Source organism: Talaromyces stipitatus, genomic scaffold (assembly GCF_000003125.1).
Source record: "Talaromyces stipitatus ATCC 10500 scf_1105507295527 genomic scaffold, whole genome shotgun sequence".
NCBI classification, from domain to species: Eukaryota; Fungi; Ascomycota; class Eurotiomycetes; order Eurotiales; family Trichocomaceae; genus Talaromyces; species Talaromyces stipitatus.
Window position 1 is genome coordinate 2,817,864 of NW_002990114.1, and position 25,714 is coordinate 2,843,577.

General features: G+C 46.6%; 6 protein-coding genes and 1 non-coding gene across 7 annotated transcripts, besides 5 other annotated features; 5 read left to right on the top strand and 2 right to left on the bottom strand.

The window, feature by feature from the left end:
* Positions 1-101: 101 nt before the first annotated feature.
* On the top strand, positions 102-1,954 carry TSTA_090660 (uncharacterized protein; the record flags this gene model as incomplete). The annotated part of the gene is made up of 3 exons (XM_002478745.1): positions 102-123; positions 277-1,652; positions 1,718-1,954. 3 exons carry the CDS (start codon positions 102-104, stop codon positions 1,952-1,954), a joined length of 1,635 nt encoding a protein of 544 aa, XP_002478790.1.
* Positions 1,955-3,396: 1,442 nt separating this feature from the next.
* Positions 3,397-3,443: a microsatellite.
* Positions 3,444-9,329: 5,886 nt separating this feature from the next.
* Positions 9,330-9,365: a sequence feature (T-rich).
* Positions 9,366-10,077: 712 nt separating this feature from the next.
* On the top strand, positions 10,078-13,784 carry TSTA_090670 (C6 finger domain protein, putative; the record flags this gene model as incomplete). Its single annotated transcript, XM_002478746.1, has 6 exons — positions 10,078-10,821; positions 10,876-10,988; positions 11,040-12,566; positions 12,659-12,739; positions 12,796-13,497; positions 13,550-13,784. The coding sequence occupies 6 exons, from the start codon at positions 10,078-10,080 to the stop codon at positions 13,782-13,784; spliced, it is 3,402 nt and encodes a 1,133-aa protein (XP_002478791.1).
* Positions 12,582-12,605: a microsatellite.
* Positions 13,785-14,181: 397 nt separating the features above from the next.
* Positions 14,182-14,219: a sequence feature (T-rich).
* Positions 14,220-14,747: 528 nt separating this feature from the next.
* On the top strand, positions 14,748-15,879 carry TSTA_090680 (short chain dehydrogenase/reductase family protein; the record flags this gene model as incomplete). Its single annotated transcript, XM_002478747.1, has 2 exons — positions 14,748-14,775; positions 14,834-15,879. The coding sequence occupies 2 exons, from the start codon at positions 14,748-14,750 to the stop codon at positions 15,877-15,879; spliced, it is 1,074 nt and encodes a 357-aa protein (XP_002478792.1).
* A 197-nt stretch (positions 15,880-16,076) lies between these two features.
* Positions 16,077-16,834, bottom strand: TSTA_090690 (uncharacterized protein; the record flags this gene model as incomplete). The annotated part of the gene is made up of 2 exons (XM_002478748.1): positions 16,077-16,569; positions 16,629-16,834. The coding sequence occupies 2 exons, from the start codon at positions 16,832-16,834 to the stop codon at positions 16,077-16,079; spliced, it is 699 nt and encodes a 232-aa protein (XP_002478793.1).
* Positions 16,835-17,312: 478 nt separating this feature from the next.
* Positions 17,313-17,408, top strand: TSTA_090700. The gene has a single exon. It is a non-coding gene; the product is annotated as a tRNA-Val (tRNA).
* A 1,380-nt stretch (positions 17,409-18,788) lies between these two features.
* On the top strand, positions 18,789-21,509 carry TSTA_090710 (phospholipid metabolism enzyme regulator, putative; the record flags this gene model as incomplete). The annotated part of the gene is made up of 1 exon (XM_002478749.1): positions 18,789-21,509. The coding sequence occupies one exon, from the start codon at positions 18,789-18,791 to the stop codon at positions 21,507-21,509; it is 2,721 nt and encodes a 906-aa protein (XP_002478794.1).
* A 910-nt stretch (positions 21,510-22,419) lies between these two features.
* TSTA_090720 (CorA family metal ion transporter, putative) lies at positions 22,420-25,209 on the bottom strand (the record flags this gene model as incomplete). The annotated part of the gene is made up of 4 exons (XM_002478750.1): positions 22,420-22,490; positions 22,540-22,742; positions 22,799-24,859; positions 24,917-25,209. The coding sequence occupies 4 exons, from the start codon at positions 25,207-25,209 to the stop codon at positions 22,420-22,422; spliced, it is 2,628 nt and encodes an 875-aa protein (XP_002478795.1).
* Positions 23,614-23,655: a microsatellite.
* Positions 25,210-25,714: the final 505 nt, after the last annotated feature.

Consider the following 25,714-nt stretch of genomic DNA (forward strand, 5'->3'; position numbering starts at 1 on the left):
ACAATAGCTGAAGGGACACTTGCACAACTTGATTGTTGGCTTCATGTCCTGTCGCGACCCGTGCCGAGTTCCTGCATGAGGAGAGTGTCCGCACACTCAGAATGTTCGCGTGGGCAGGTGCAGGTAAAGTTACCTATTCCTACGAAAGCAACAGTAGACGCATTCTCTGTTTGCCTGATTTGGCGGGCATGCTGGCGTATACCTGGCATATATAATACAGATACACAATCACGAAACAGCGGCGTGAATTTTCCATGGAGCACTAACAGATCCAAGTAGGAGCCCAGTCGATGGGCATCGACCCAGACGAAGAACGGAATGCACCACCTCCCCCAACACCATTAGAGTTTCCACAATATGTTGGAATTAATGGCGAACAAACACAAACCGTAACGGACTTCAATGTCATCTACCGGCATCTGTTGACACTCAGAAAACCTCAAGACATCACAATTGATCACGTCAAGGCCTTCAATTTGAAAGTCGAGACTGATATAGAGGGACTTCAAATTGTACCTGATGAGCTTTTACAGGGTCTTCCTCCACTAGTCTGGGACAAGAGTAGCGATGACAACGAAGCCTCTGAAGCTCATAAGATGGGGAATGGTGTTCCGTACCCACCCCGTGAGAAATACGACGTCGTTAAGAAGGAGCTATTGTTGGACAGCGATGATGCATTCAGGGAGGCTTCAAGAATGCCTCCTAAACCTGGGCGGGATAGGGTGAGATTGACCCAGTCGAGGAAATTTTGGGTAGGACTTGAACGAATGTCTCAGTATTGGGACACTAGTCGGGACAATTATTATGATCGACTGGTCAGGGAACCCAGGCCGGAAGAGGGGACTCAAACTGTCAACAGTCCACAGCAACAGCAGACTATTACAAACACAGGTGTTGGTGATCCAATGGACACAGGTGACTCGTCAGCTGGGGAAACCAATTATGAACGTGTCTACAAAGGACGTCGCCTCGGGACAGGCAGTGAAATGCCAGCTGATATCCGCGACGAGACGATGAGGGGACTCCTCGAAATGGTAGCCTGGCCATTCCAATGCCAAGTAACTGTACCTTCCACCATGCCCAGGTTACATGTTCAAGGGTTACTATTCCCCGTCCGCCACACGTTAGTCTCTGGAAGAGTCCCTCAAGACCGCCAGACAGCACGAAGCGGGATACTAGAAGGGCCAGTAATAGGGGTTCAATGCCGGGATGAGACGAATTTTAACGAACCCAATGGAAAACCGGGTTTCTGTAGCAAGGAGTTTTGCGATTTATTCCGTGAAATCGGCGCCATGCTCCTGTTAGCTCAAGAACGTGCTCGTGAAGGTACCGTTGAAGTCAGACCCGGGGAAGGCAAATGGTGGACTACGGTGCCTCGGTTCGGTGGTGCTGATCATGAAGGTGTCACTGGCGAAGCAGCGAATTCAAATAATGCAAAGGAGAAAGAAGACGACAAGGACGATACCAACAATCAGAGTATGCATAAGCGTTCTCGATATGCGAATCCGCTAATACCGTCGCGGCGGTCAGGGAGATCTCGAAGGTTGACGCCTAGCGAGAAATGGAAGATTATCGAACCCGGAATGCATTTGTGGGACAGAAAGATGAAATATATGCAGATTGGCAAAAAGAGTGACAGTCCATATGACGATGTAAGTCTCATACAAGACACATCACTTTGTCGATAGTGGCTAACAATTTTTTGTCCTTGTGAAAGATCTACATGCTTTCACATATCAACCATCACGTCTCAATCCTGCATCTCAGAGTCCATCGACGATATATCGAATGTCTTACCACGGGTAGCAGTGATCTTGATGAGCGGGGTACTCCAGAACAGCCATGGAATGTCCTCAAATTACGTCGGACCAAGTGGTACGATCTGTTGGATTCCGAGCATCGACTAGAAGTGTTTCACAGTCTTTGGAGGTTATATCATTATTTAATGAGATGAGTCTACAGAATCTACCGAATCGGGAGACACGAGGTGCAAACCATAGACATGATGAGACGTGCAAATGACATTGAACAGTGTACATAGCTAGGATTATATCACAGACAATTGTCATTGATGATTAGCAATGAATAAAAGTCATTCTCTACTACCCAACTCTGGAGGATGAGTTCGTCAGTGTTTTGTATCAAGCTTGTTCTCTCACTCATCCATAGTTGACCTTGTAGTATACTTTGTTCAAGACTAGACGTCTACCCCTTTATGTTGGCTGGTACATGAGATTCTTGCCATGATATAGATATTAAAATGTTAAAATATACCACGAACGAGACGTCCTGAAGAGTGAAGTACTCAAATCAGGCATATCAATCAAGCCGAAGCAATGTGCTCGAGGCTTCACATGAGTAATCCCCAAACTGGAGTCCATCATGTCATCCAATACTTCCAGTATGTAGGGTGTCTAATACTGGATGGCACTTTTGATCGCTGCCCATCCTTTTCTTCTCCTTTCACCCTGTTTTGTTCTTGATGTGTTTCCATCTGTTTGTCAACCCCGAATTTTCGGACAGACTGCTTTGGCAAATAGTCAGAATCCCGGAATCGTAGGAATGATACTTATTCGCCTCTGTCTATACGTGACAACATTTTACACACCGATACAAATCACGGAACAGGTTTGAATGTACCTGAAGGCGATGGTTGTGTTTAAACGCAGACGGAACGATAATCCGATCGTTTGATGCGTGTCTGACAAACACTCAGAAGTAGGTCATGTACTTTTACTTACCAGATTAAGTAACTATGCCCTTTGCCGTTTGTTTCGCTTTCGTACTCCGTAATTTTTTTGCTCATCAGCATGGTGCGTTAGGGCTGGCGTCTAGCTCTCGGAGTACATATATACCATACCGTCTTTCTGAAGAAGATCCTACAGTAATACACGGTTAGATCGGACAAGTTCACGGTTGCGGCGCAGTCCACATTCCCCCCCAAGATTCAACAGCATGGGTAGCCCGGAACGCATGGAAAAATGAATCTAGTAATCCTCACCGATTGTGTAATGTGGTCTGGAGTATCTATCTAGATGCGATGTTGAACGGTATACTCCGAGAAAGTCTGATCTCGTCCAGGAGACGTATGTTACGGTCAACATCATCACCGCTCTTTTAGTTCTGTTTTAAACTACATACACACTCTGCCCTAGGACAAGTTGTTACATTGCCGCGGAGAAACGAGGGCTGGAATTTGTCTCATTATCAGTACCCTTGAGATCTCTATCCGCTTATCATGGAAATTAAGAGAACCAGGAGACCGAGGAAATTCCCTTTTGAATATTCCATTTCTATTTCTATTTACAGTATCCGTTACCTGTTTGTATTCTCATTCGGTAGAAAACGAATGACGCGCTGCATTGAGGCGCATGAAGCATCTCATGCATATCTAGGACACATGTACGTACATACTTCTTACATACTTATATGTATACATACATTTCATGCAGGGTTCGACACTTGGCTGTTTGCAATTGAACAATCTTTTAGCTTGGTGGGAATGTCTCATGGTATATCCTTGATCTGGTGTGCAGGTTGGCGTTCCCTAAGGTAAAGCATAACTTACTTCCTAGGTAGGTAAGGTAACAACGTCCAACTATAATCTCCCGTAGTTGAGGCTATAGAAATCATATCTGACGCATTATATCAGATCTAAGATTGGATAGATATACATCATGTGTATGTACATAGGCAAGAATCAAGGTCGTGGTTCATCCCCAGGCTGTCCTGGTGTCTACGTGTCATGTGAAGCAATCCGCAAATTGTGGCCATGTCCGATATGTGGCGGTCAGCAAGTATAGACACACAAGCCTCTTCATCTGGGATATGCATTGCAGCATGACATTTCAACTCCAGTCCATATCAAAATAATGGTTATACACGGGCATAACTAGTTGAACTGGGTGAGGATTTAGGGTTACCCCGCTGAAATGCTCCCCTCATTTTGTACGACTCTATCAAACCGCACTGTGTTATCTACTTAGGTATGCATATATCGATAGACATCGCTCTCTACTGGATATGGAATCAGCCGATCTCAATCCTTACATACCTCACATCCAAGTCGTTGCAGATTGTCGAACTGAGCTCAAGCGAGCAGCACCGACTGTGGTCCCTAAACATTTCTCCGCGAATTACATACATCGTTCGCCTTAAGATAAATAGATAATAAATAATTATTCTTTGATCGTCCCGCTTCGTCAGACCACTGGGATGCGAAGAGCGGGTGGTAAAAGCAAAGAAAAAAAAAGGTAGATACAAACGACATCCGCAACAAACTACAGGGTACATCCCTGTCGGTGTCAGTGATGCAGGAAAGCTCTAAATGATTATTGGACACACTGAGATTCGACCAGTAACATTTAAACCCTCGATACGGAAATCCTCGGCCAGAAAGAGAAAAAAAATGAGTTGAATTAGGGTTTTACGGGTTCGAGTTTTTTTTTTTGAGAGCTAAGGTCGGTAAAATGGGAATATAATAGGGCATTATTATTATAAAATATTAGCACTATAATATAAGTTCACGAGGCTTGAGTTAGGACATCAAAATTGCATGGCTATGAAACTGTCTAACCTCCTAGTCTTCTGTCTTTCAAAGTTCTCAGGAAAAAGAAACGAGAAAAAACGCCATGGCTGCCAGCGATCAAGGAAGCGGTACGGAGCACCAGGGTCAGCCTGCACTCCCGCTGTCAAAGCGATTAGTCTAGTTGAGTGGTCATAAGGATCAGATCCTGATCTTATTCGATTTCGGAGAGTGTTAGTTTAGAGTACAGGGATACCCCGGGTTGCGAATATCGTGCATGCTTGAATACGTATGTAATCAATCCGTATCGGTCATTTTTACGCAGCTAAGATAACCTGGGCATACTGTGCGAATAGTTATTCACATACGTAGTATGTACACCTTCAAACTCGACAGATCACATCGGAAAATAAGAGAATGTATAATATTTCCGTATAAATTGTTGATGTAGGAGGTTACATTTAGTTAACAGAGATTTAAAGAGATATCCATTCCCGACAGAGTGTATCAGATCCAAGCACCGCCTTGCATGCTCGATCTGGATAAAGAATGTATTAGTACAGACGATTCAATTCACGATCGTCTATTCTATTGGATCAGACGCTGAGTCAAGTCATTGGCTGGTCTGTAATGACAAATCTTTTGGTCTCCCAATTCCAAGACATCACAAGACTCACAACAAAGGGATTCATAACAAAGGAAACGCACTTGACAGATATTAATCGAATCTCGGCTTGTAGAGCTATACAGTTTGAGGCGCTACGCATGCAATGTAAATCAGATGTGGTAACCAACATCTCTCAAAAGCCGGGATTCTGACTCGGCCCGTGTCACTCAGGTCTGATAGACACTCTTTCGGCCTTTGGGAGTAAAAGGCTAAATGTGTCAAGGAGGGGCTTCAACTTTCAAGTCCTGAGCAGTAAAGCCTGACCGCAGTGATCGGTGAATGGACAAAGAATACCCGATCTAGTAGAGTGCATCGGGGAAACCCCTCGAACACGAAACTCGTCCAAGCGATTCTTGATGCATATGAGATCATTCAGATGGTATCACATACGTACAAAAGCCTTTAGAGTGGCGACGAGCAGCGCATCTCATTGAGTACACTACCTTGCTTGAATGTTGAAACTGTAGTGCATAGACGTACGTAGAGATCAGATAAAGTGATCCCGCCTATCGAGTTGGGCATTAAGTATGGGAAAGAAAGGTATGTGGACAAACACGTGATGATCCGAGAACCCTATGATCATCACGCCCGAGGACGATCCAGGAAGAAAACACCCGGAATGATAATCAACCAGCTTTCTGGGATGCCAGAAAGAATGCAGGGGCAACTCTACAGTAAGCATGCAAATCGCATTCATCATCTTAGGACATCTCTGTCCCCGTCAGATGACCATCACATCCCATCAAATTTCTTCCAGCAAAGGGGAACTAGTAGGTCGACTATGTGGGGACATATTACTATTTCTGCCATAGCCCGTATTGATGAATACGTGTTGTGGTATTGGACATACAGCTCCTGACGAATCTGATTCCATGGGCGGGCACTGGTGTATTTTCCAGGATACGTATACGCGGTACGCTGTATTTACAGTATTTTGTGTCGTATGATATATGTATCGATGTCCCGTTAAATTTTATCCTGGACCAGAGCTAGAAAGCTTGTCTGTATGACAACAGTCACGAACAAAGATAAGTATATCTCATAGACATATCTTTATCTATCCAAGCAGAGTCGTAGAGTAAGACAGCATGTACAGCGTAGTATGAATACGTGCTGTCAAATCCCGAATCGATATCTGTAACGCGGTAACTAAATAAAGTGTACGATATTCCTGCACGCTAGACGCGGGAACGTCACCAATGCCATGGTAAACAGCCCTCCTAACAAACCCTAAACTTGCTAACCCTGGTCCTCGCAACCAATAATTCATCCAGTTGGTCATCCGAACGGAATATTCTGTGGATACCTTGTCTCTGAATGTCAGTGAAGAGGCCCCAAAGAGGAAAGACGAGCCCGGAAACGAGCCGAATTCCTTGACATGAGCGGATTGTCCGGATGACCATGGTGCCCTCAAAAATTGGTCTCACTTTTGAACTTTGAACATTGTGGATAGAGTTGGGCTTTACAGTATCATTTGTCTGAGAGTTCCTCCGATTATCGCTTAGCGTTTTACGGAATGTTCCGTATGCAATATGGACTGGGTTTATGTGTACATAGTAAATTCTAGGTAAGACGTGCCATGGCTGTAGATATTATATGGTGGCAATTTGTATATAAACCCCTGAATTAATCATCATGGATCGGTTCGGGCCTTGGAACCAGGATGACATGAACCAACCAACCAATGAATGACATCATTCTATCAATGTCAAAATTAACATGACTCTTTCTATATTCCGACCGACCAACATGCTAATTCATAAGTAACTACGGCCTAAAGCGCAGAATGAGCTGCATGTCCGGCCTTAGCAGTCTGCCATGCCATATGGCAGCCCGTTTACTAGGCGCGCCACTTGAAAAAGGGCGCAGCCTCCTCTAATATCTTCGGAGAAAAAAGAGAAACCAACGTTCATGCGTCTGCCCAGAATCAGTCTGAAGAGGATTGCCAGTCGCAACCTGGCCGTAAATTTATTCAAGTCTCGAGCCAATCATCGAAATAAAAAGGATATAGTTCTTCACCATCAAACTACTACTGTAGGCATTAGTACGGACCAAGATATCGGGACTGTCGCCTTACATATGTGTACGTACGGATCCAGGTACATTACTACCTCCCTCATTCATACTAGTTGTAATACTACTAGTATCATTGTACTGTAATTAGCGAAATACCCAATGGTGTTGCGACAATATCGCCTTATCCCCGCTCTTAACTGTAATCTTGGAGCCAATCAAAGGTATGGGAGATGGTTTAAGCGAGATGAGATACGTACGTCTTTCGCTGTTCGGATCTGGTGTATTTATTACTCAGCCTTGTCTCTCTCTTCTGAACGCTGAGTAACCGCCTATTAGGGTTAACATGCTCTAGAAATCAATTTGATATTCTTCTAAGATCCGGTAACTCGCATGGAACGTTCACCTATATTCTACACAGGCAATTATCTACAATTCTCTGGGGTTTCCATCTGAAGAATGTCATAATCCCTGCCGATCGTCACTCCCCTGTCAGCTTCTCAAATTGATACATAATTAGGCTTATTCTTGGTTAGTCTACTCCACTTTTGGCATCCCGAGAAACTTGAAAGGGAGACAGTTGATGTTGCTGTGATCCTTTGGGTCCCTTGGGTTGGATTTGACTCGTCGAGAATGTCCGATTCTCCTCAGATAGCCAGATTGACATGAAAGATCTGGCGATCCAGTTACATAATTATGGGGATAGCTTAAATAATAGTATTTATACGGTACTCTGTACGTACGTAGGATGGTGTTCAGTCAACAGTACCTTGGGGGTTAGATGGCCATTTCAATACGTACTTATCAGTTAACCGAAATACAGCATGGTACCACGACATGGTCAATAGACCGGATATCATGACAAAGACATTGTTAACATATTGATTAATCGTCTCTACTCCGTACAGAGTAGTAGATAGCTTGGCTTATTGCTTCCTTTTATCAAACTGTCACACTGTCCCACGTGCTTTTCTTGTCTGGTAGTGTCACAATCGGGCCGCAATATGAGAGCGCCAGCCACTCCCAGGTGTAACCATAAGATGCTAATCCATTCATTAACTTATCATTGAGTAGCAATAAAGTTCTTTGACTGACTCGGATATAACGTAGTGAGATCAACACAGACGTTGGTTCGTATATAGTACTCCGTCCATGAACTCGGCTCCCCGCTATTCCATAACCTCCATCTTGCAGCACGTAAGGTACGGACTGCACACCCGAGTGTTTGGTCTGGGGCCTGAGCTAAATTGAGTAGGAGATGACACATCCATGGGTCCTGATTCCAGTTGACCGGGGTAGTGGGGGCAGACTGTGTGCTACATGATATGATGATACACTATGAACTCCTTACGCCGTGGAGAGTAGCATTATCATATCTCGGTTCATTGAGTGTCCATCTCGGTCCATATCCCTAAAGAGCAGAGAGCAAACGACGGCTATTAATCTACATACGGAGTCTTGCATAGCGCAAACAAACACTATCCTCCTTTCTTTTTCCTCTAGTCATTTGGCCGTGGATTCAACCCAGTCTGGTTTAAGGCTAGGTATCAGACTATCTCCGGGTTGCCCGATTCTATCAGTTCCGTTTGCTCAATCAATCGCAAATATGAACGAAGCGAGCAAACGCGAACGAGTATTTTCTGCCTTGGGCAGGTATTCAACTTTAAGGAGTAGTCATAGTACAGATTTCCATCAAATATATTCCCTTACTGCGTATATATTTTCAACCTGGCTACAAATAGCCATGTTTCGAACCGGCCGTGTCACTCACATAGACGGAACGAACAATACGAAATGGTAATGTAATACCAGCGCTGTAATTACGAATCTTTCAAAACACTTATTAAGCTGTTCTCCACACTCATTTGTGGTAGCTTGACTTTACTCGACTTGGTCGTTGCTCTCTTGTCTTCATACTAACTACCTCTGGTAAGTCAAAATTACCCTATACAGCATCCTTGCTGTCCCAGTCTTCCTTTCCCTTTCCTCCCACTTGCTCAAACCCAATCGTGCATCTCATCACATCGATTGTTCTCTATACGGTTTGTTCTCTTGCTCTTTTACTCCTGGCGGAGACACCATCTAGCACACTAATTCCATATTCTATTACTCGGAGTTGGTGGCTCTTCTTTTTCTTTTATTTTTATTTTTTTTCTTTTTCCCTATCCACCTATCGACCCGACCCGTTCGGTTTTCCTTTCTTTTTCCTCCAACCTACCGGGATCTATTAGTTAGTCAACTAACTAACATACTAAGTTATCGCGCTGGGAAGGAACCCTGCTCCTCATTCTGAAGCTCCGCCAGTCCGCAATTTCCTGGCACAGAACCACAACCAAACACCTCCAACACCCTTCTGCCACAACTGGTTTCTATCCAGTAAACACAGGAACTATTTTGTCGTCTTGGTTTTAGTTACAGTAAGAAAGTTCTTCTATCTACCTACGACACACTGCAGTCCGATAGCTTGGTCAAGTTCGGATGAGGCGCGCGATGAAAGATTTACAAGATGAAGAAACATCAGACTAATGCTCCTCGGCTTAGGGAAAACGACACTGACAAATTTTGTTTTCCCCGGTCCCCCAAATCATTTGTTCCATACGCAGCTGTTTGCTTGTTCGTTCGTTTGTCTTTGGTCTCTCACCGACGGATTCGGTTCTGCATCATTGCGCAACGCTCGATACGGCGTTGTTGTCGGACGATTGCACCTTAGAGACATGTCGTGGATATAGACGGTTCAAAATCGCAAAGTCTTTCCCAGATACGAAAGTCCTTCAACCCAAGACTACATATAACTTTATTTGGAGCTTGGACATAGCGAGAATCACTGAGCAGATGGCCGGATCTCCCTGATACCTCATCCATTGTGCTGACAATGGAGGCACCAATCCCCATGGACAACAAACCAAAGACTCTCCCTCCTTACGGGGGAATGATGCCGCCCCTCAATCACCACCCACCTCAGCTTCACGGTCCACCTCCCGGTTTCCAACGAACACCACCGCCACCACCACCGCACGACGGTCAGCCTCATGGGTTGCCCGCACCAATACCTCACACTAGCGCCTACGAGCAACCTTGGCGTCAGCCGTATCCTCCATCACATTATGAAGCTGCTGCTCAACGTCGTCACTCGAATCCGGTCGCCCAGGCCCCACCACCACAGTCGCAACCACCTCCTCCCGGTCCTCCACCTTCGCATCCTCACGCACCTTACCCTCCTCCAGGACAACATCCCTCCGCCCAGCCTCAAGGTCGAGAACTACCTCAACTTCCTCCTGGAGACCCATACCATCGACCAAACAGCCTACCGGCTCCGGCACCACCTCATCCAGTATCAGAACCTCATTCCCCTCGCACTTACAGGCCTATGAATGGCACGCAACCCGAGCCTATCCCGCATTCTGCACCTCCCCCCGGTGATTACAGAACGGCGCGCATACCTTACACTGGCCCGGGAGAGCCTCCACCACCGGGAGTTACTAATGGTGATCACGCAGGTCCTCCGCCGGGGTATATGCAACATGTTGGTCCTCATGGCCAGCCTCCTCCAGGCGCTATGTATGACGGTGCTGTTCCACCTTATCCACGTCAGCGCAAAGCCGCCAGAGCTCAACAGGTATGATTAGTTTTCTTTATGTTTTTGATACGCTTTCTAATATATTGTTGATAGGCTTGTGATCAATGTCGCGCACGCAAAGCTAAATGCGATGAGGGCCGTCCGGCATGTAGTCATTGTAGAGAAAATAACATCGAATGCAAATACAAGGACATACCTCCTCAAAAGTGGGTTTACGAATAAAATTCGAGGTTGGTACATAGCTGACATCCGCCCAGGCAGGAAAAGTCGACACAGTTGGTATTGGATGGCGTCCGGCAAAGTGACGACAATCAGCGCGAAAGATTTGACACCCTGATGGAGAGGTTTATAGGGCTGGAACAACTTGTCAAATATTTCATCACGCAAAGCAAAATTCCTCTTCCACCTGAGGAAAAAATGAAACCCGCCAAGGAGAAGGCTACCTCACCAAATGGTCTCTTGGAATCGAAACCGTCGACACCCGTTGCGCCACAAGGACCCCAGGGGGGATTGAATTCTAGTCTTCCCGCAACGAGCTCATCACAGAGCGATGTTCGAGGAATAACAGGATATCTGAAGACTGTGCAGCATGCGCAGTCGCAGCCCTTGGTGAAGGACGAAGACAGAGAGGTAGACGGAGAATTGGCCGTTCCGCAAAACCATAAAACTGCTGCTCACAAACTACTTGATTGGCCTTCCATCAAGCGACTGCTGGATCGTAACATCGACACTGACTACGTTTTGAGAAATGAGAGAAGAAGAGGGTTAATTCGACTTTATGGGTGCGGTGAAGGATGTGATCACGATACCGAGAACCACTGGCGTCAGAATCGTCCCTATCCCGGCGGTAGCCCTGCGACGGATTCAGCAACTCCCCAATCTGATGAAGAATATTCCCGCGCGAATTCACCAAGTTGGGGCTACGGACTACCAATGCCTCCACAAAGTCGGCTAGGACAACACTACGGTGGTATCGATCCGTCGGGTTATTTAAATGCTCATCCCGACGTCGTCAGGCGCCTTCTTCACAGCTACATGAGTAACATGCATATCCTCCATCCCATCATGAACAAAAACACATTACCTCAGAAAGTGGAACGATTTATCCAACAGTATGGACAGTATCACGGCAATATTGGCAATATCCAGAATGAAGCTCGCGGCATGAAGCGGAAACGCTCCGCCGAGTCCATGCACCCAGAAGCGATCGACATGTCCCGTTCACCAAGTTTTGGCTCGGAGAAGTGGTCGTCGCGCAGGATTGAACATTCCATTGAAAACGCAGTTATTCTATTAGTCCTTGCTCTGGGTGCAATCTGTGAACACAAAGGTCCCCTACCTGGATTTCCCCCGGATCCCAATGAAAGACACCGAGACAAGCCGTCATTCGCGTCCTCACCGGAAGTTCAATCTGTGCTCAATGAGATTCTCACGCCTCCGTCGGGGCCAGTATCAGGTATGAACAGTCGATACTACCAGTCTCCCGGTGTCCAGTCTCCGGACCCTGTATGGGAATGGAAGACTCCGAATCAGAGGCCGAACTCTAGACTCGGACCAGAGGGCATGGTTGAAGCATCTACCTTGAAAAATATAGATGTGATTCCAGGTCTAGCGTACTATGCGTATGCTGCGGGTATTCTTGGTGAGATGCAGGGTGGATGCGAATTGCCTTTTGTACAAGCTGCGATTCTTGCTAGTTTCTATGCCGGTCAACTAGCTCATCCATTTCAGAGCCATGGATGGATTTGTCAGGCTGCTAGAGCATGTTCCTTTTTGACTCGAAAGTAAGTTCTGGCTGCTTTTTTTTTTTTTTTTTTTTTTTTGTGCGATTGCTCCCTACACCCGTTTTACATGAGCTAACATTGCGAATTAAAAGAGACGAATATGCTGCCATGCAACCAAGCACTTTAAAGGAATTATATGAGTTTGCTTACTGGACTTGTTTGCAACATGAAAGGTAATGTCATTTTTTGCTTATAAAAAATCTAAGAAACTAATGATGTGCGTCTCCAGTGACCTTCTTGCCGAACTGGATTTTACTGCTAGCGGGGTATCACAATCCGAAACACGAGTGTCTCTTCCAACCGGGACTTTTACCATGGACCAACCACTGCCAATGAGTGACGACCAAACGAGAGTGATGTTTTTCTATTCGGCACAAATCCATCTTCGTAAAGTCCTGAACCGGGTTCACCGCGATCTTTACGACACGGACGTCAAGAAGTTGCCTGATAAGATTCTGACGGTTCTCGGACTGAATCTTGACGTCTGGAAGTCAAGTCTGCCAGAACAAATGCAGTGGAATGAGGAGGATGAACCATCTGAGGATATCAACACTGCACGACTCCGTGCGAAATACTACGGCGCTCGTTACATTATCTATCGACCTGTCCTAGAACTTGCTCTGCATTCAAAATCACCCAAGGCGGCGGAAGGGAAAGGCAAATTGGAGAACGACTCGAAACCATCGGTCTCCTCTTTCAAGGCACACGATTTTCAAGCTCACAATATGGCACGCTGGTCGAGTGAGCCGGGCATGCGTCAAGATTTGAGAGATAAATCCGACATTGCGGACACGTTGAAGTTTGATGAGCTGGATGACGATACACGACGTGCTTGCCAGCAATGCATCACAGCTGCTATCCAAAGTACCAAAGCGTTCCACAATATCAAGGGTCGGCCCATTGTGACTAATATATTTGGAACCGCTCATGCGTAAGTCTTTCATACCAACTATCATAACGTCGCATACTAACGATTAGATCAGACAATTCGGCAATATGCTTGTTCTCTCCGCTACTTACATGTCTAATCTTAGTGAGCTAGTCAACGCGAAAGATCTCGAGTACCTGCTCCAGCGCACCATCAAGTTCCTCGCCATGTACAAAGATATTTCCCCGACTCTGATGGCCGATGCCCAAATCCTGTCCGGAATCTACTACAAGATCTTCAAGAAACCACTCCAGACGAGCTTCACAACGGAATCTTTTGGCAGTACATGATTCGACCACTTGCATACGCTCTTTTCTTTGACACTGATACCAGAGTCATCTAAATACCATTTCATACTTTTATCTTTTGTCGTTATCTTGGCGTGGCGGGCATCTGTTTTTCTTCCTTTGACTTTCGATCGTTTTCAAGACGGATAAAGGAGATCTCCAGGCGGTTTACTATATATGATACCATGACGCTTCGCTTCGTTCATCCCCTGACTCGCACACACATACACACATATATATACATTCCCATGGGCGGCAAATTTGAAAAATCATCGAGAGCGTGGAGGTCTTTTTTCTAGTCTTATGCATTCATTTCGAAATTTGTTTTCGGCGGCAATTGTTTGTTCTGAATTGGGAAGATATACCACAGCCTTCTATCAGCATCGAATCAGCGCGGCGATTTTTCTGTTTCTAATTTTTTGTTTTTTTTTTTTTTTTGTATATTTGCATGGATGTTTATCTTAACCTGAATACAAGACCTCCGGAGAGTATATAGGTATATTCAGGAAATAATTTATATTTCCTCTCCTCAAAGAACGATTGTATGACAACAACATATTTTCGATAATTACTCCGTACACAACCCCCTCTTCGTGAACAAGCTCGAGACTACATGTACGTACTCTGTACCAACGTTGGAACCATAGACTGAACGAACATACCCCGCAAAACCAAAAGCATAATCAGGGTTTCAATTAGTTATGGATCAACACTCCACAAACCGAGGTTGATCCTTTTCTTTAGTGGTGGTTTTGTGTGGTTTATCTAGTTTAGACCCTGTCAAGTATGGAAATGAGGGGTTGGAGCTTTTCTGTCGGTTGAGCACATGCTTCTCCAGAGCCCTGGGAAGGACGCGGTTATTGTTCTTGCTTTTCATATAACTATGTTGTAGAGTCCTGTAAGTCACTGGCTGTACTCTATTTACTGGCTCAATCCACCTGCTTAAAAAGCTTAAGAAGAAAGAAGATGCCGAATCGCATCCTGCCCAGAGAAGGTCTTCATCACATTCACTTCCGCAGGGATGAGCAATATCTAACCAGACATATGCACAGGCTTTACAGCCGACGTTATCGGCTCAATACTACGACAAACCGTCTTCGACCCCGTCAAAACCTTTCTCACCATTCTTCTCTTCCAATATGCGCCGCCAAACGCTCGATATCTACCACGACACCGCGAGACAGTCCTAAAATGGCTACGTATTGCATTCGCACTGGGTGTGATTCGAAGAGTGAACACCTTTCTCGGTCGTCGAGCTATCAATCGCGGCATCAGCGACGAATATGACTGGCCACGCGAAATCATCGTTGTGACGGGTGGTAGTAATGGGTTCGGTAAAGAGCAGGTGTTAATGTTGGCCAAGAGGGCGAGGTCCAAAATTGCGATTTTGGATGTGATGCCACCCGATTATGTGCTTCCGGGGGGAGTAAGGTTTTTCAAGTGTGATATCACCAGTTCTGATGCTATTGCGGCTGCTGCGACGGATATTCGTAGGGAATTCGGTGGTGATCCGACTATCTTGATCAATAATGCTGGCATCATATACGCGCGTCCGATATTGGAGAATACGGATAGAGAGATTCAGAAGATGTTTGAAGTTAATACCCTGTCGCAATACAAGCTTTTGCATCAGTTCCTGCCGGCGATCGTGAGACGGAATCATGGTATGATTGTCACTGTTGCTTCGCAGGGTGGGAATTGCACGACACCCGGTATGACGGCTTATTGCGCTAGTAAAGCTGCCTCTATCAATCTTCATGAAGGTTTGGCCTCGGAGCTTGTCACGAGATATAATGCGCCCCGTGTACGAACCGTGTTGGTTACGCCGGCTTTTGCGAAGACCTTCGTGACAAGGGACTTGATTCCCGAGGACAGCTTTTTGAGTCCGTTGTTGGAACCGGAGACTGTTGCTGAGGCGGTGGTTGATCAGGTCTTGAAGGCGGAGAGTGGATATGTTGGTGTATCGGCTACGGCGAATTGGTTTACGTTTAATCTGCGTTCGATGCCCTTGTGGTATCAGACCGGTTTGAGGGATCGCTTGGATAGGACTGTGCAGGCGCCCGGGAAGAGACATTCTTGGGTGAAACGGGATGAGTGATTGTATTTCGTCGTTCACAGGTATTCTCGGATATACTGTTGCTGATTTCGGTTGATGTTTATTGTTGGCAGTCACGTGGGTAGTAATACTATGAGGTTTGCGCGCAGATTCCGTATTCACATATAACACCATCGATTTGACCCTAAAAAGGCCGTTCTGGTAGACCAATGCTCCTTTCCAGTCCACAGAGAGTGCAATTAAGATGGTTCATCCATGGCTGGATGGTCAATCCGCCAATAGAGCCTGTATTCACGCACGATATAGTCAATTTGACCCCAAATAGGCTGCTCCCATTGGTCAATACTACCTTTTCGTCCACAGAGAATGCAATAAAAATGATGCATGCAACGCTGATAGCCCGGATTCGACACATAGTGCAGTATAGGAGGCACTTCTTCGCAACTCTCACACCTGGCAAATGCTAGACAGTAAGATTCACTGCCGTGGAATTTACAGCACGAGCAGATAGAGATGCTGATGCCGTGGGCATTTGCAGGACTTGGTCTGACAATAGGTATGACGTGGCCCGGTAGATATATGTGTTTCTGAATGCCGCATCGTAGACAGAAACGGCGATTGCTCTCAGAATGACCGCGAGACCGTTTACCGCGTAGTTGCCTGTCTGCAAAGGCGTGGATTGGGCGGAGTTTTAGACATTGGTTGCATGCAAGGTAGTTGATATCGGCGTATCTACGATCATTCAGTTCGGAAAATAACAAGTCATCTGATATGGAAAAGTTCAGACAAACATTGGCCATGTCTCTACCTCGCAGAGGAATTTCAGTCTCTCTTCTCTCGCCGTTGGCGATTGCCGTATTACGATCTGATTGAAGTAGCGGTTTGTATATGCCAGGGCAGTGCAAGCAGTATAGTCTAGATAATCGATGATGCCGAGATGAATTTCAACTGGAAGTGAATTCAATGCTCCTTTGATGTTTTGTCTTGACTGTATCATTGCTGGCGGTTTTGATGGGCCTGCTAGTATGAGTTTCTGGATGACCCTTCTCTTTCAGTCTGAAGGGCGAGTCAGTCTCATCTCCGGCAGGGGCCGTCTGGTAACGAGACGAAATGGTAATGGTATGTATTCTGAGTCGTGTATAGTTTACCTCGGTCCATGCAGGGTTGGTTATCAAACAATCCGAAAAACACGCAACTCTCATGCTGTATCAATATATGTATATATTTCCAGACGGAGTGAGTCGTCGACCACTGGCAATTCAACCCGTTGACATTGTTGACATTGAAACAGGTGTACTGATGTCCTTTTCTGATATAGCTGGCTATATACCCGTGGATATTTTTTCGCCGTCGAGAGACTAACACCAGTGGCTGTTCCTATAAGTCAGCAGATACTCGTAGAAATCTGCCAAATAGAACAATCTGGTAGCTGAATATGCCTTATGAGTTCATAATTTAGGCTAAGTAACATCAATGGCCGGTTGGAGTAGCTGGTTATCTCGCATCGTTAACAGCCTGTAGCAGTACAGCAATTACCGATGAGGTCGCCGGATCGAGCCCGGCACTGGTCATGATTTATTTTTGTTTATTTTTGATTTATGTTTTCCCTTCACCTCTTGTGCTTCTCCCATTAGGGAAGGAGGGGCCTTTTTTTTTTTTTTTGAAATGTTTTCTCCTTTTTACTATAATTTACGCACGTACTATGTAGTGTTTGCCTCTAATCAAATCGAGGGCCATGAATCGACTCAATCGAGAGCATACGATGTTCCTTGTTTTCTCCAGATTTAACATCGAAACTTGATTTACTTTGTGTGAAAAGATCATTCCCTTTTCTATTCCATGGACCAAACAAACAACAGGAAACGCGGGCTTGGAGAGGAATAAGATCAACAGGACTCGTTTTTCCATATGAGACTGTTAGAATCACCCGATGTATTTTATTATTGTATGCCGATGGTAATACATTACCGGATCGTGCTAAATTCGCAGTGTATCGTTATATTAGTCACTAATGATTGGTCCATGGAGCGTCACACCGGTGTCACCGTAATTTAGCCGTCTTCCAGAAGCCGGATTTTTCTTCTTCTCCAGATTACGTCCTCTTCGGCTCACGGAGTTTAGAATTTTGCTCCCTACTTTCCATCCAATTTGCTTGTAAGAAGGGTAGAATAATACACTACAATATACTCCATTACTCCATACAGTCACAGTCACTCGATGGTCTAAGAGTAAATTAAGATATGTAAACACAGAGGTGTATATAGTCCTGACGTGGGAAACTTTCATTGGCCTAGTCATAAAATCGGCCAGGCCAGGCCCAACAAAACAGATGGTGACGTTGACGCCTGAGGAATCCACCTCTGCCAACTTCCCGTTTTGCACTTCGATACTCTCCTCGTGTTCTCTTCCTCTGTTGCTCATATCTGCTGCAAGACATCGCTTCGGTCAACATTAGAACTGCCTACTACCCCATCTGTGTCGAATTACCTGTGTTGGTGCCTTGCTGCCAGCACAGTGACTGCAGTGCTTACGTGCCTAGCCCCCGATTAGATCGCACGACCGTCCGCTAACTGCCGCCTGGCCGCTTCGCCGCTTCTCGCCGATCCAGACACAACCAGCCCTACTCTCCCACCTTTTCCTTCCGAATTTGTGGCCCTTGTTCATTTGCTCGTGGACTTTTACCCTCTTGACACATCGAACAATCACTGTGAACATACTGTTTGACCGGCTCAACGGGGCCCCTTTGGGCGTCTACGCATATCGAAACCCTCCAATTGCGATTTTTCGCTTACCGACCTTTTCGACAAACAGTTCATCGCCCATCACGGATGCCCTTACCTGGTACATTGCATTTCTTATTCGTGCTCAATCACCGTGAGCATCTTGATTCGACTGGATGATCGCACTCACACTGCCTTTCCGTACCCTTTCCACCTCCTCTTCCACCCATCATGCCATCCAATGACTCCCCAACACCGGCCAATAGGCCTGCTCAAAGATCCTCCTCTCGGGCGAGTCCGTCATCAGGGACAGGTCGCAGCAGTCCTGCTCTGGATATTGACACAAAATACCAACCTCCACGTTTGACAGGAACAGCGATGTCCCTGGTGCCGCGGTTACCGACCCCAGGAAGTGTCTCTGCATCGGCGTCTGCAAACAACTCTACCAACTCGTCACGCGAGACCTCCCCCATCCGCCTCACTTCTCGTGTAGTCAGCAATTCAAACTATCAGACTGGTCCAAGTCGATCTCTCTCGCGGACGAAAAACAGTAACAGCCCCAGCCCCAGTCGTGGCGCCAGTGGCACACAACCTAACCCTACGTCGACGGTTACCTCCACCTTGTCTCCTGCCGCTGTGCAAAAGGCATTTGCACAGCTCGGGAAACCCGATTTACAACGCTCTGCCATTACTGACAAGAACCTCGATGCCTCCGACCCAGATCGTGCGAGTATGCCACCGCCGCGCACATCCAGACGGCGAAGTTCGATTACAAATGGTTCCAGGAGTCCTTCCCTAGGAAGTACCACCACGAAACGCTCAGACCCGACGACAGAGTCCCTTGCGAACATATCAACGAAAAGAACTTCTGTAAGTCCAGAAGAGGACCGAGTATCGCCGGTGAAGGCAGTCTATGATGATGCTGAGATCAGCTCGCGTCGTCCCTCTGGGAGGGGTGCCACCCAGCCGGGAACGGTTCTAGAGACTGTTCAAGAGTCCAGTGTCCCGTCCACTCCTGTTTCGGCACCAGCAAGCTCCGTTCTAGAAAATGCACCGTCTAAAGCCACTGATACCGCTCAGCATGCAGTGGAAAGTGGTAGCGAGAGTGGTGGAAACAAAAGCTCTGGTTCGAAGGAAGACAAGCGCCGATCGTCTGTAACAACACGACCGACTGCTGCTATCTTGCCGCAAAAATCCTTCACGTCGCTTAACAGTGGTCGAGGCAAACCAAGCGATGGTTCGGTGCGAAATATGATCGTCGAGACTGAAACTGTCAGTTCTATTCCGCAGGTATCTCTAGGCGTTGGTGCCGGTGAACGGGGCAGTTCGGCTCGCAACGACCAAGGCGGTACTATCAGAATGAAGCCCAGTGTTGAGACCATTCGCCCTAAGAAAGAGAAGAAACGAACTACCCGCAAGCCAGCCAACCCCCCTGGTGCAGCTTCGTCAAAGGCCGACATTTTTGAAGCCAAAGTTGCTAGTGCCATTGATGACGCAGATGTTTCTGATTCCGATGAGACTTTCGTATACGAGTCCAATCCTCCCGAACCACTTCCGAACCGACATCGCTATCATTCCCGAACTCCGAGTGCGACGTCCATGGCCAGCCAAGCCGAGCAATTTGCGAGCCGGTCTCGTCTTGCCGGTAGAGACGGAACTGGGGTGACGGTGAAGCGAAGCATGAAATTCACGAATAACCATAATAACAACCTCGACAGCGACTTGGGAGACATGGATCAACGAGGCGTCAGTGGAAGGGGTGAGTCCAACGGACACTCTGGTCGACATCATATCGGCCGTCATGGCAGAGGAGGCGGATACCCTTCGCTATTTGATAGTGACTCTCCATTTCCTCAATCTCAACAACCACCTCGCTCTCCTCGCCATTACATCACCAATGGATTCCGTCAAAGTCGACGAGGCAACGGGCCACGTTCACATCCAAACTATCGTACACTTGGTGGTCCCAAGAGTATGAGTGACGAGTACACAGACGACTTCGATGCTGATGGTGCCGATGATGAGCGCACACCTTTGGTCAGTTCAGTTCGAATGTCTCGTAACCGCAACGGTCGTAGACCGGGAAGTGCCAGTATGCGACAAATGGAGTATCTTGAAAATCGTCAACGAAGTTGCTTTTCTCGGTATGGGGGATGTGTTATCGCGACGTTTTTGATAGTGATCCTTATCGGCGGCGCAGCGACTTTCCTTGCTGCTTTGATGCGACCTTTATTGGATGTGCAAGTCACTAAACTTTCGAATGTTCTCGCTTCAGAGCAGGAGATTATGGTTGATGTGCATGTCAGTGCTATCAACCCTAATATCTTCCCTATCTCCATTGCAAATATGGATGTCAACATTTTTGCCCGGAGTCGGTACGTCGGTAGCGATAAGTTGTGGCGTGATCACGGCTCCCACGCTTCAGATTTTCCTCGAGTCCAACGTAGCAAGATTCGCGCGTCATTAGCACGGCTAGTTCGGCTGCCTTTGCTGGGCGACTCCAAGGTATCGACTTCTGAAATTCATACTATGGACGGCATCGACCACGGCACAGATCCATTACCGTTTCCAGACGATCCGTCCGGCGATGCCCAGACAATGCTGCTTGGTCGTGTCTTTAGTTTTGATTCTCCTGTTATAATTGATCCCTCACCTTGGAGACGTATTCCCTCTGAATCTGTTGGAGAGATCCGGCTGCCGAAGCCGGGGAACAAGACAGAAGAGGGTGGAACTGAGCGCTGGGAGCGAGTATTACAACATCCATTTGAATTGATTGTGCGTGGTGTCTTTAAATATTCACTGCCATTGACATCGGGCGAGCGATCTGCGTCAATTAGTGCCAGAGTTCAAGTTCTTCCCAACCAAGATGATGACAGTGACGGAAACGGTAGCGAAGATGGCAACAGCGGCATCCCAGGTCTCCCAAGAAACGAAACTGTCCGCATCAATTGAAACGAGCGTGTACGTACATCTGATGTCGACGAGGGATACCTCCTGATCAGCCGAGCATTCTCATCATGATCCCCTATGATCCCATCAAGCTTTCACCGACCTTACTACCCATTGTACAAAACGACGACTTCTATCCGTTCATGCCTCTTGCTTGAATTTGCCTTGTGTTTTTCTGATATGTGTTTTTCTAATACCCCTTCGCGTTTGACATGGAACTTGTACAGAAAGGAAGTCGAACTTTTTACATCCATTTTCGCCTGGAGCGAATACCAGGCAACAGAACCCAAAGAAGAAAAGCACTGGAGCAATCCGATTGATTTTTTGAGAATCAATTATTTTATGTCTAATCACTCATTGATTGATTATTCCCCCAACCTCGGACCGATGTGTTCGGTTTGTCTCTCTCTTTTCAATTTCCTTTGCACTTCTATCAGAATGTTTGCTTTAATAATGATGAATGTGACCACGACCCTCTAAAAAAGCGAGTTTTGTATGGATGGTTGATTGTTCGACCATACCCTCTTCCCTTCTCAGGGGTTTGACTGCCCCTATACCTTACACACCTACTCATGTGAACGACAGAATTATGAACAGAATAAACAGACAGTCAACCAGATACGCAGATAAGATATCATCCTTACGATTTCGGTTACGTATTTTGTAGCTTTGTAAGGAGGTGTTGTCAATGGGATACTTACCAAATAGTGATAATGCTCCGATGGAAGTAAGAAGATAGAAATTGATCTGTGACCTGACGGTAAGACCGTTTTGATACTTGAAACTGTTATCAATGAACAAAAAATACCTCTTAAAAACTCCGTTATGCCATGCAAAATGGAGAGAGAATGTATGTATAGACAGATATACACGAATCCAAAAATAGGTAGAGAAAAGATGTCAAGATAATGCCTCAGACAATCCTATATACTCTCTTCGCAATCAGAAACGATGCAACGCCAAAGAATACAAGTCCAGCCGTTACTATTATCGTCAGTCAGCTCAACATACGGATGAAGGGGAAGGCACTTACTGGACCAAAACCAATATAGATTATCAACCTCCTGACCAGGGACTTTGACGTTCATACCCCACATACCGCAGATGATGTTCATGGGTAAGACGATGGTTCCTAGAACGGTCAGTTTGCCTAGCACGTCTGCTGTTCGTTCCTGGCGTTCGTTCATGAGGATGTTGATTTGGGCTAGGTAGTTTGAATGGGCTCGGGAGAGGAGACTATCCATGTATTAGTTTTGCATAATAGATTGACTGGAACACGATGGGAAACTCACGTTTCATAATGCGTAAGATTACTGGTCATAGTCATAATATGATCCTGAATATCACCCAAATAAAGCCCAATCTCGGATTTCGGCGCAACTTCCCATTGCTCATTACATCGTTTTGCGAACCCTTTGATGACATCTGCCTTGTTGCTGAGTAGTCGATACATTCCCATCACCTTCTTACGGGCTTCGCCTACTCGTCGTAGCATTTCACCGGGTGCTATTGAGGATGCGGGTTGTGTGTCGTTCTTATTGTTGCTAGTGTCATTGCTGCCGTTACCGTTACCTGTATAATCGTCCACGGTGTTGTGCATTTGCATAATCGTGTCGTCGACTTCGTCGACTTCGTTTTCAATTGTTTGAATAAGTGGGCCGAATACGTCTGTGATATCGTCGATCAACGCGTACGAGATCCAGTCCGAGCTTAGAATCAGATAATCCCGTAACTGTCGAATGCGCCGACGCACGTTCGCTGGGTGCGGCGTCTGCGAGAAATGGAAACTCAGACACCCCTCTCGAAAAACGACGACGTACATATTCACAGGCTCAAGATAGTTATCGCTATTGGGATCTTGCTCAAAGGTGCGATAGTTCAAAAAATAGTAGTTTCGGAACAACTCGACTTTTTCACGAGCTTCTTGCATCATGATGTCCTCTGCGGTTAGGGCATGGATCCCAAATGCCTTGGAGATGACGCGCATTTCAGCGTCGGTGGGGCATAGAACGTCAAGCCACCAGGTTGGCCGCGGTCCGTAGCGTTTGGGCTTTGATTCCCGGTTTGTGTCTTGCTGGGTTGATGTTTGTGTCTGTGTATCTGAGCGGTTGTTGTTGTTGTTGTTGTCGCTGCTGCTGCGATTGTTGTTCGACTGATTTCCGCTTTCTCGCTGTGCATCACGAGCAGGGGTGTTGGTCCCTCGACTGTTTATAACCCCATTATCAACACCAGAACCGGAATAATTGCCGCTTAAATTGCTTTGACTATTGCGGTTGGCATTAGAGTTGGAGTTGGAAGGTGGCTCATGCAGCGAAATCAAATCCTCTTCGTCATCAGAAGAGTCCTCAAGTTCTGGTGGATCAGGAATGAACAGATCCCTAAAGCTTCCTCCCGGTTGGATAAGCTCAGATATCGTCTGCGCGTGTATTGTACTCTGAAATTCCTCATTGAAGTACGTAAATCTATACGGAGCATCCTCCTCCTCTCGCCGCCACCCGATGTATTGTGGGCGTAAACGTCCACCAACGAGGACAGGTTCGCTGATCTTCTTCACGCGGTACTCAAGACTTCGCTCCTCCTTTTCTTCACGACTCCACTCCTCCAGAACAGAGAGATCAGGCCACTCTCGCCTTCGCCGGCGCCGTCGTTCCCCTGTCTCCGAGTCATGCGTTTGAGGTTGAAAATCTTCTGCTATTTCCGATGGAAAGCATACGTCTTCCTCCGCAGGGACGGTAATGGTACGTCGGCGACGTAAACCATCTGGAGACGCCGTTGGAGGTGACGACGCTCTCGAATCTCCTTTTCTCGCGGTACTAATACCTCCGCCTTCCATATTAATGACTGCATCGCGAAGCAGGTCAACTGAACTTCGTCGTATATCAGGTGATCGACCTCCTTGGGGAAACTCTAACCCGGTGACCATGGCATCATCATAGCCCATATCCGTGACGCCCAGTTTAGGCGTTCCCGGAACCGATGGAGGATTATTGACATCATATTCCTGAGAACCGGTAGCAGGAGGCGAGGATGCAGTATCGTGTGATTGCCTTCGATGTCTCCCTGATGACGAGTACGGAGATCTTGCATCCGTGCCATACCCAAGCTTTGTTGGGCTTGCAGTTCGCAATGGTGGTATTAGCGGAGTCCGGTCAGTAATGTGTCTACCTTCTTGCTCATCTTCCTCAATTTCACCTTGATCATATAGATTCTGTTGGTATCTAAAGTTTGAGCGCTGTTGGCCGGGACTTGGTCCCTCCACGCCCGGGAAATAAGAACCTGACCGGTTGAACGATTCGGGGCGGAAAGATTGACTGAGTCGACTATCACGTCGAGGCCGCATCATGGGTTGATCTCTACAATCCAAAATATTAGCAATGGTTCCATATCAAAGCCAGCTCCAGATCACATACCGATGGTCCAACAATGCTTCACTCTCCAAGCTTGTATTACTTATATTCCGGCCTCTATAGAATGGCGCACGTTCTTGTATTTGGTCGGGATTCGTGCGCACCAGTCCTCCTGAAAGTTCAGACACAATTGGACCCGAGTCTTCAGATGCAATAAAGGATTGCCTGCGATTGCGGCGTTTGCGATTGCGGTTCTTCTTCTTTGGCTTCGCGGCGCTCGAATTCCCAGGCTCCTGCTGCTCTCTCGTAGGCTGATTCCGCGAGGCGGTAGGCGTTTGCGCTGTATTGGTCGGCATGTTTGTATCCTGTGTTATTCCTGCTGTGACATGGGAAACTGAAGATGTCGGACGTGAGTGGCCTTGGGTAGACCTGGAGCCCGCAGGCCGCTGCCTGTTCGAAGTGCTGGACGCCTGGGAGAGTTGTTCTGAATGGCGCGATGACGATTGCATGGATTCAATATTATCAATGCTGATTAACGATTGTTAACGCCGATTTGAGAATGGGAGTATACCTTAACGAGGTGACATGTTAGCACACTCTGGCAGACAGCCGCAACTTGAACCAGTGGCGATGACGTCGTCACAGGATAGCTAGGCAGTTAGGACGTGGCTCGCTCGTTCACCAAGATGTGTTGGCATCGAGTCCGAGTCATCTGATTATTCCAAGGAAGAGCTATATAGAATAGCAGTAAAAAAGATGAAATGTAATTCGGAAGAAACAATCGAGTGTGGGTAGATAAAAGTTGCGTTGTATTCATTGCCTTAGGGGATTTTTTAGGTTGGTGGATGCATGTGGGCGGGA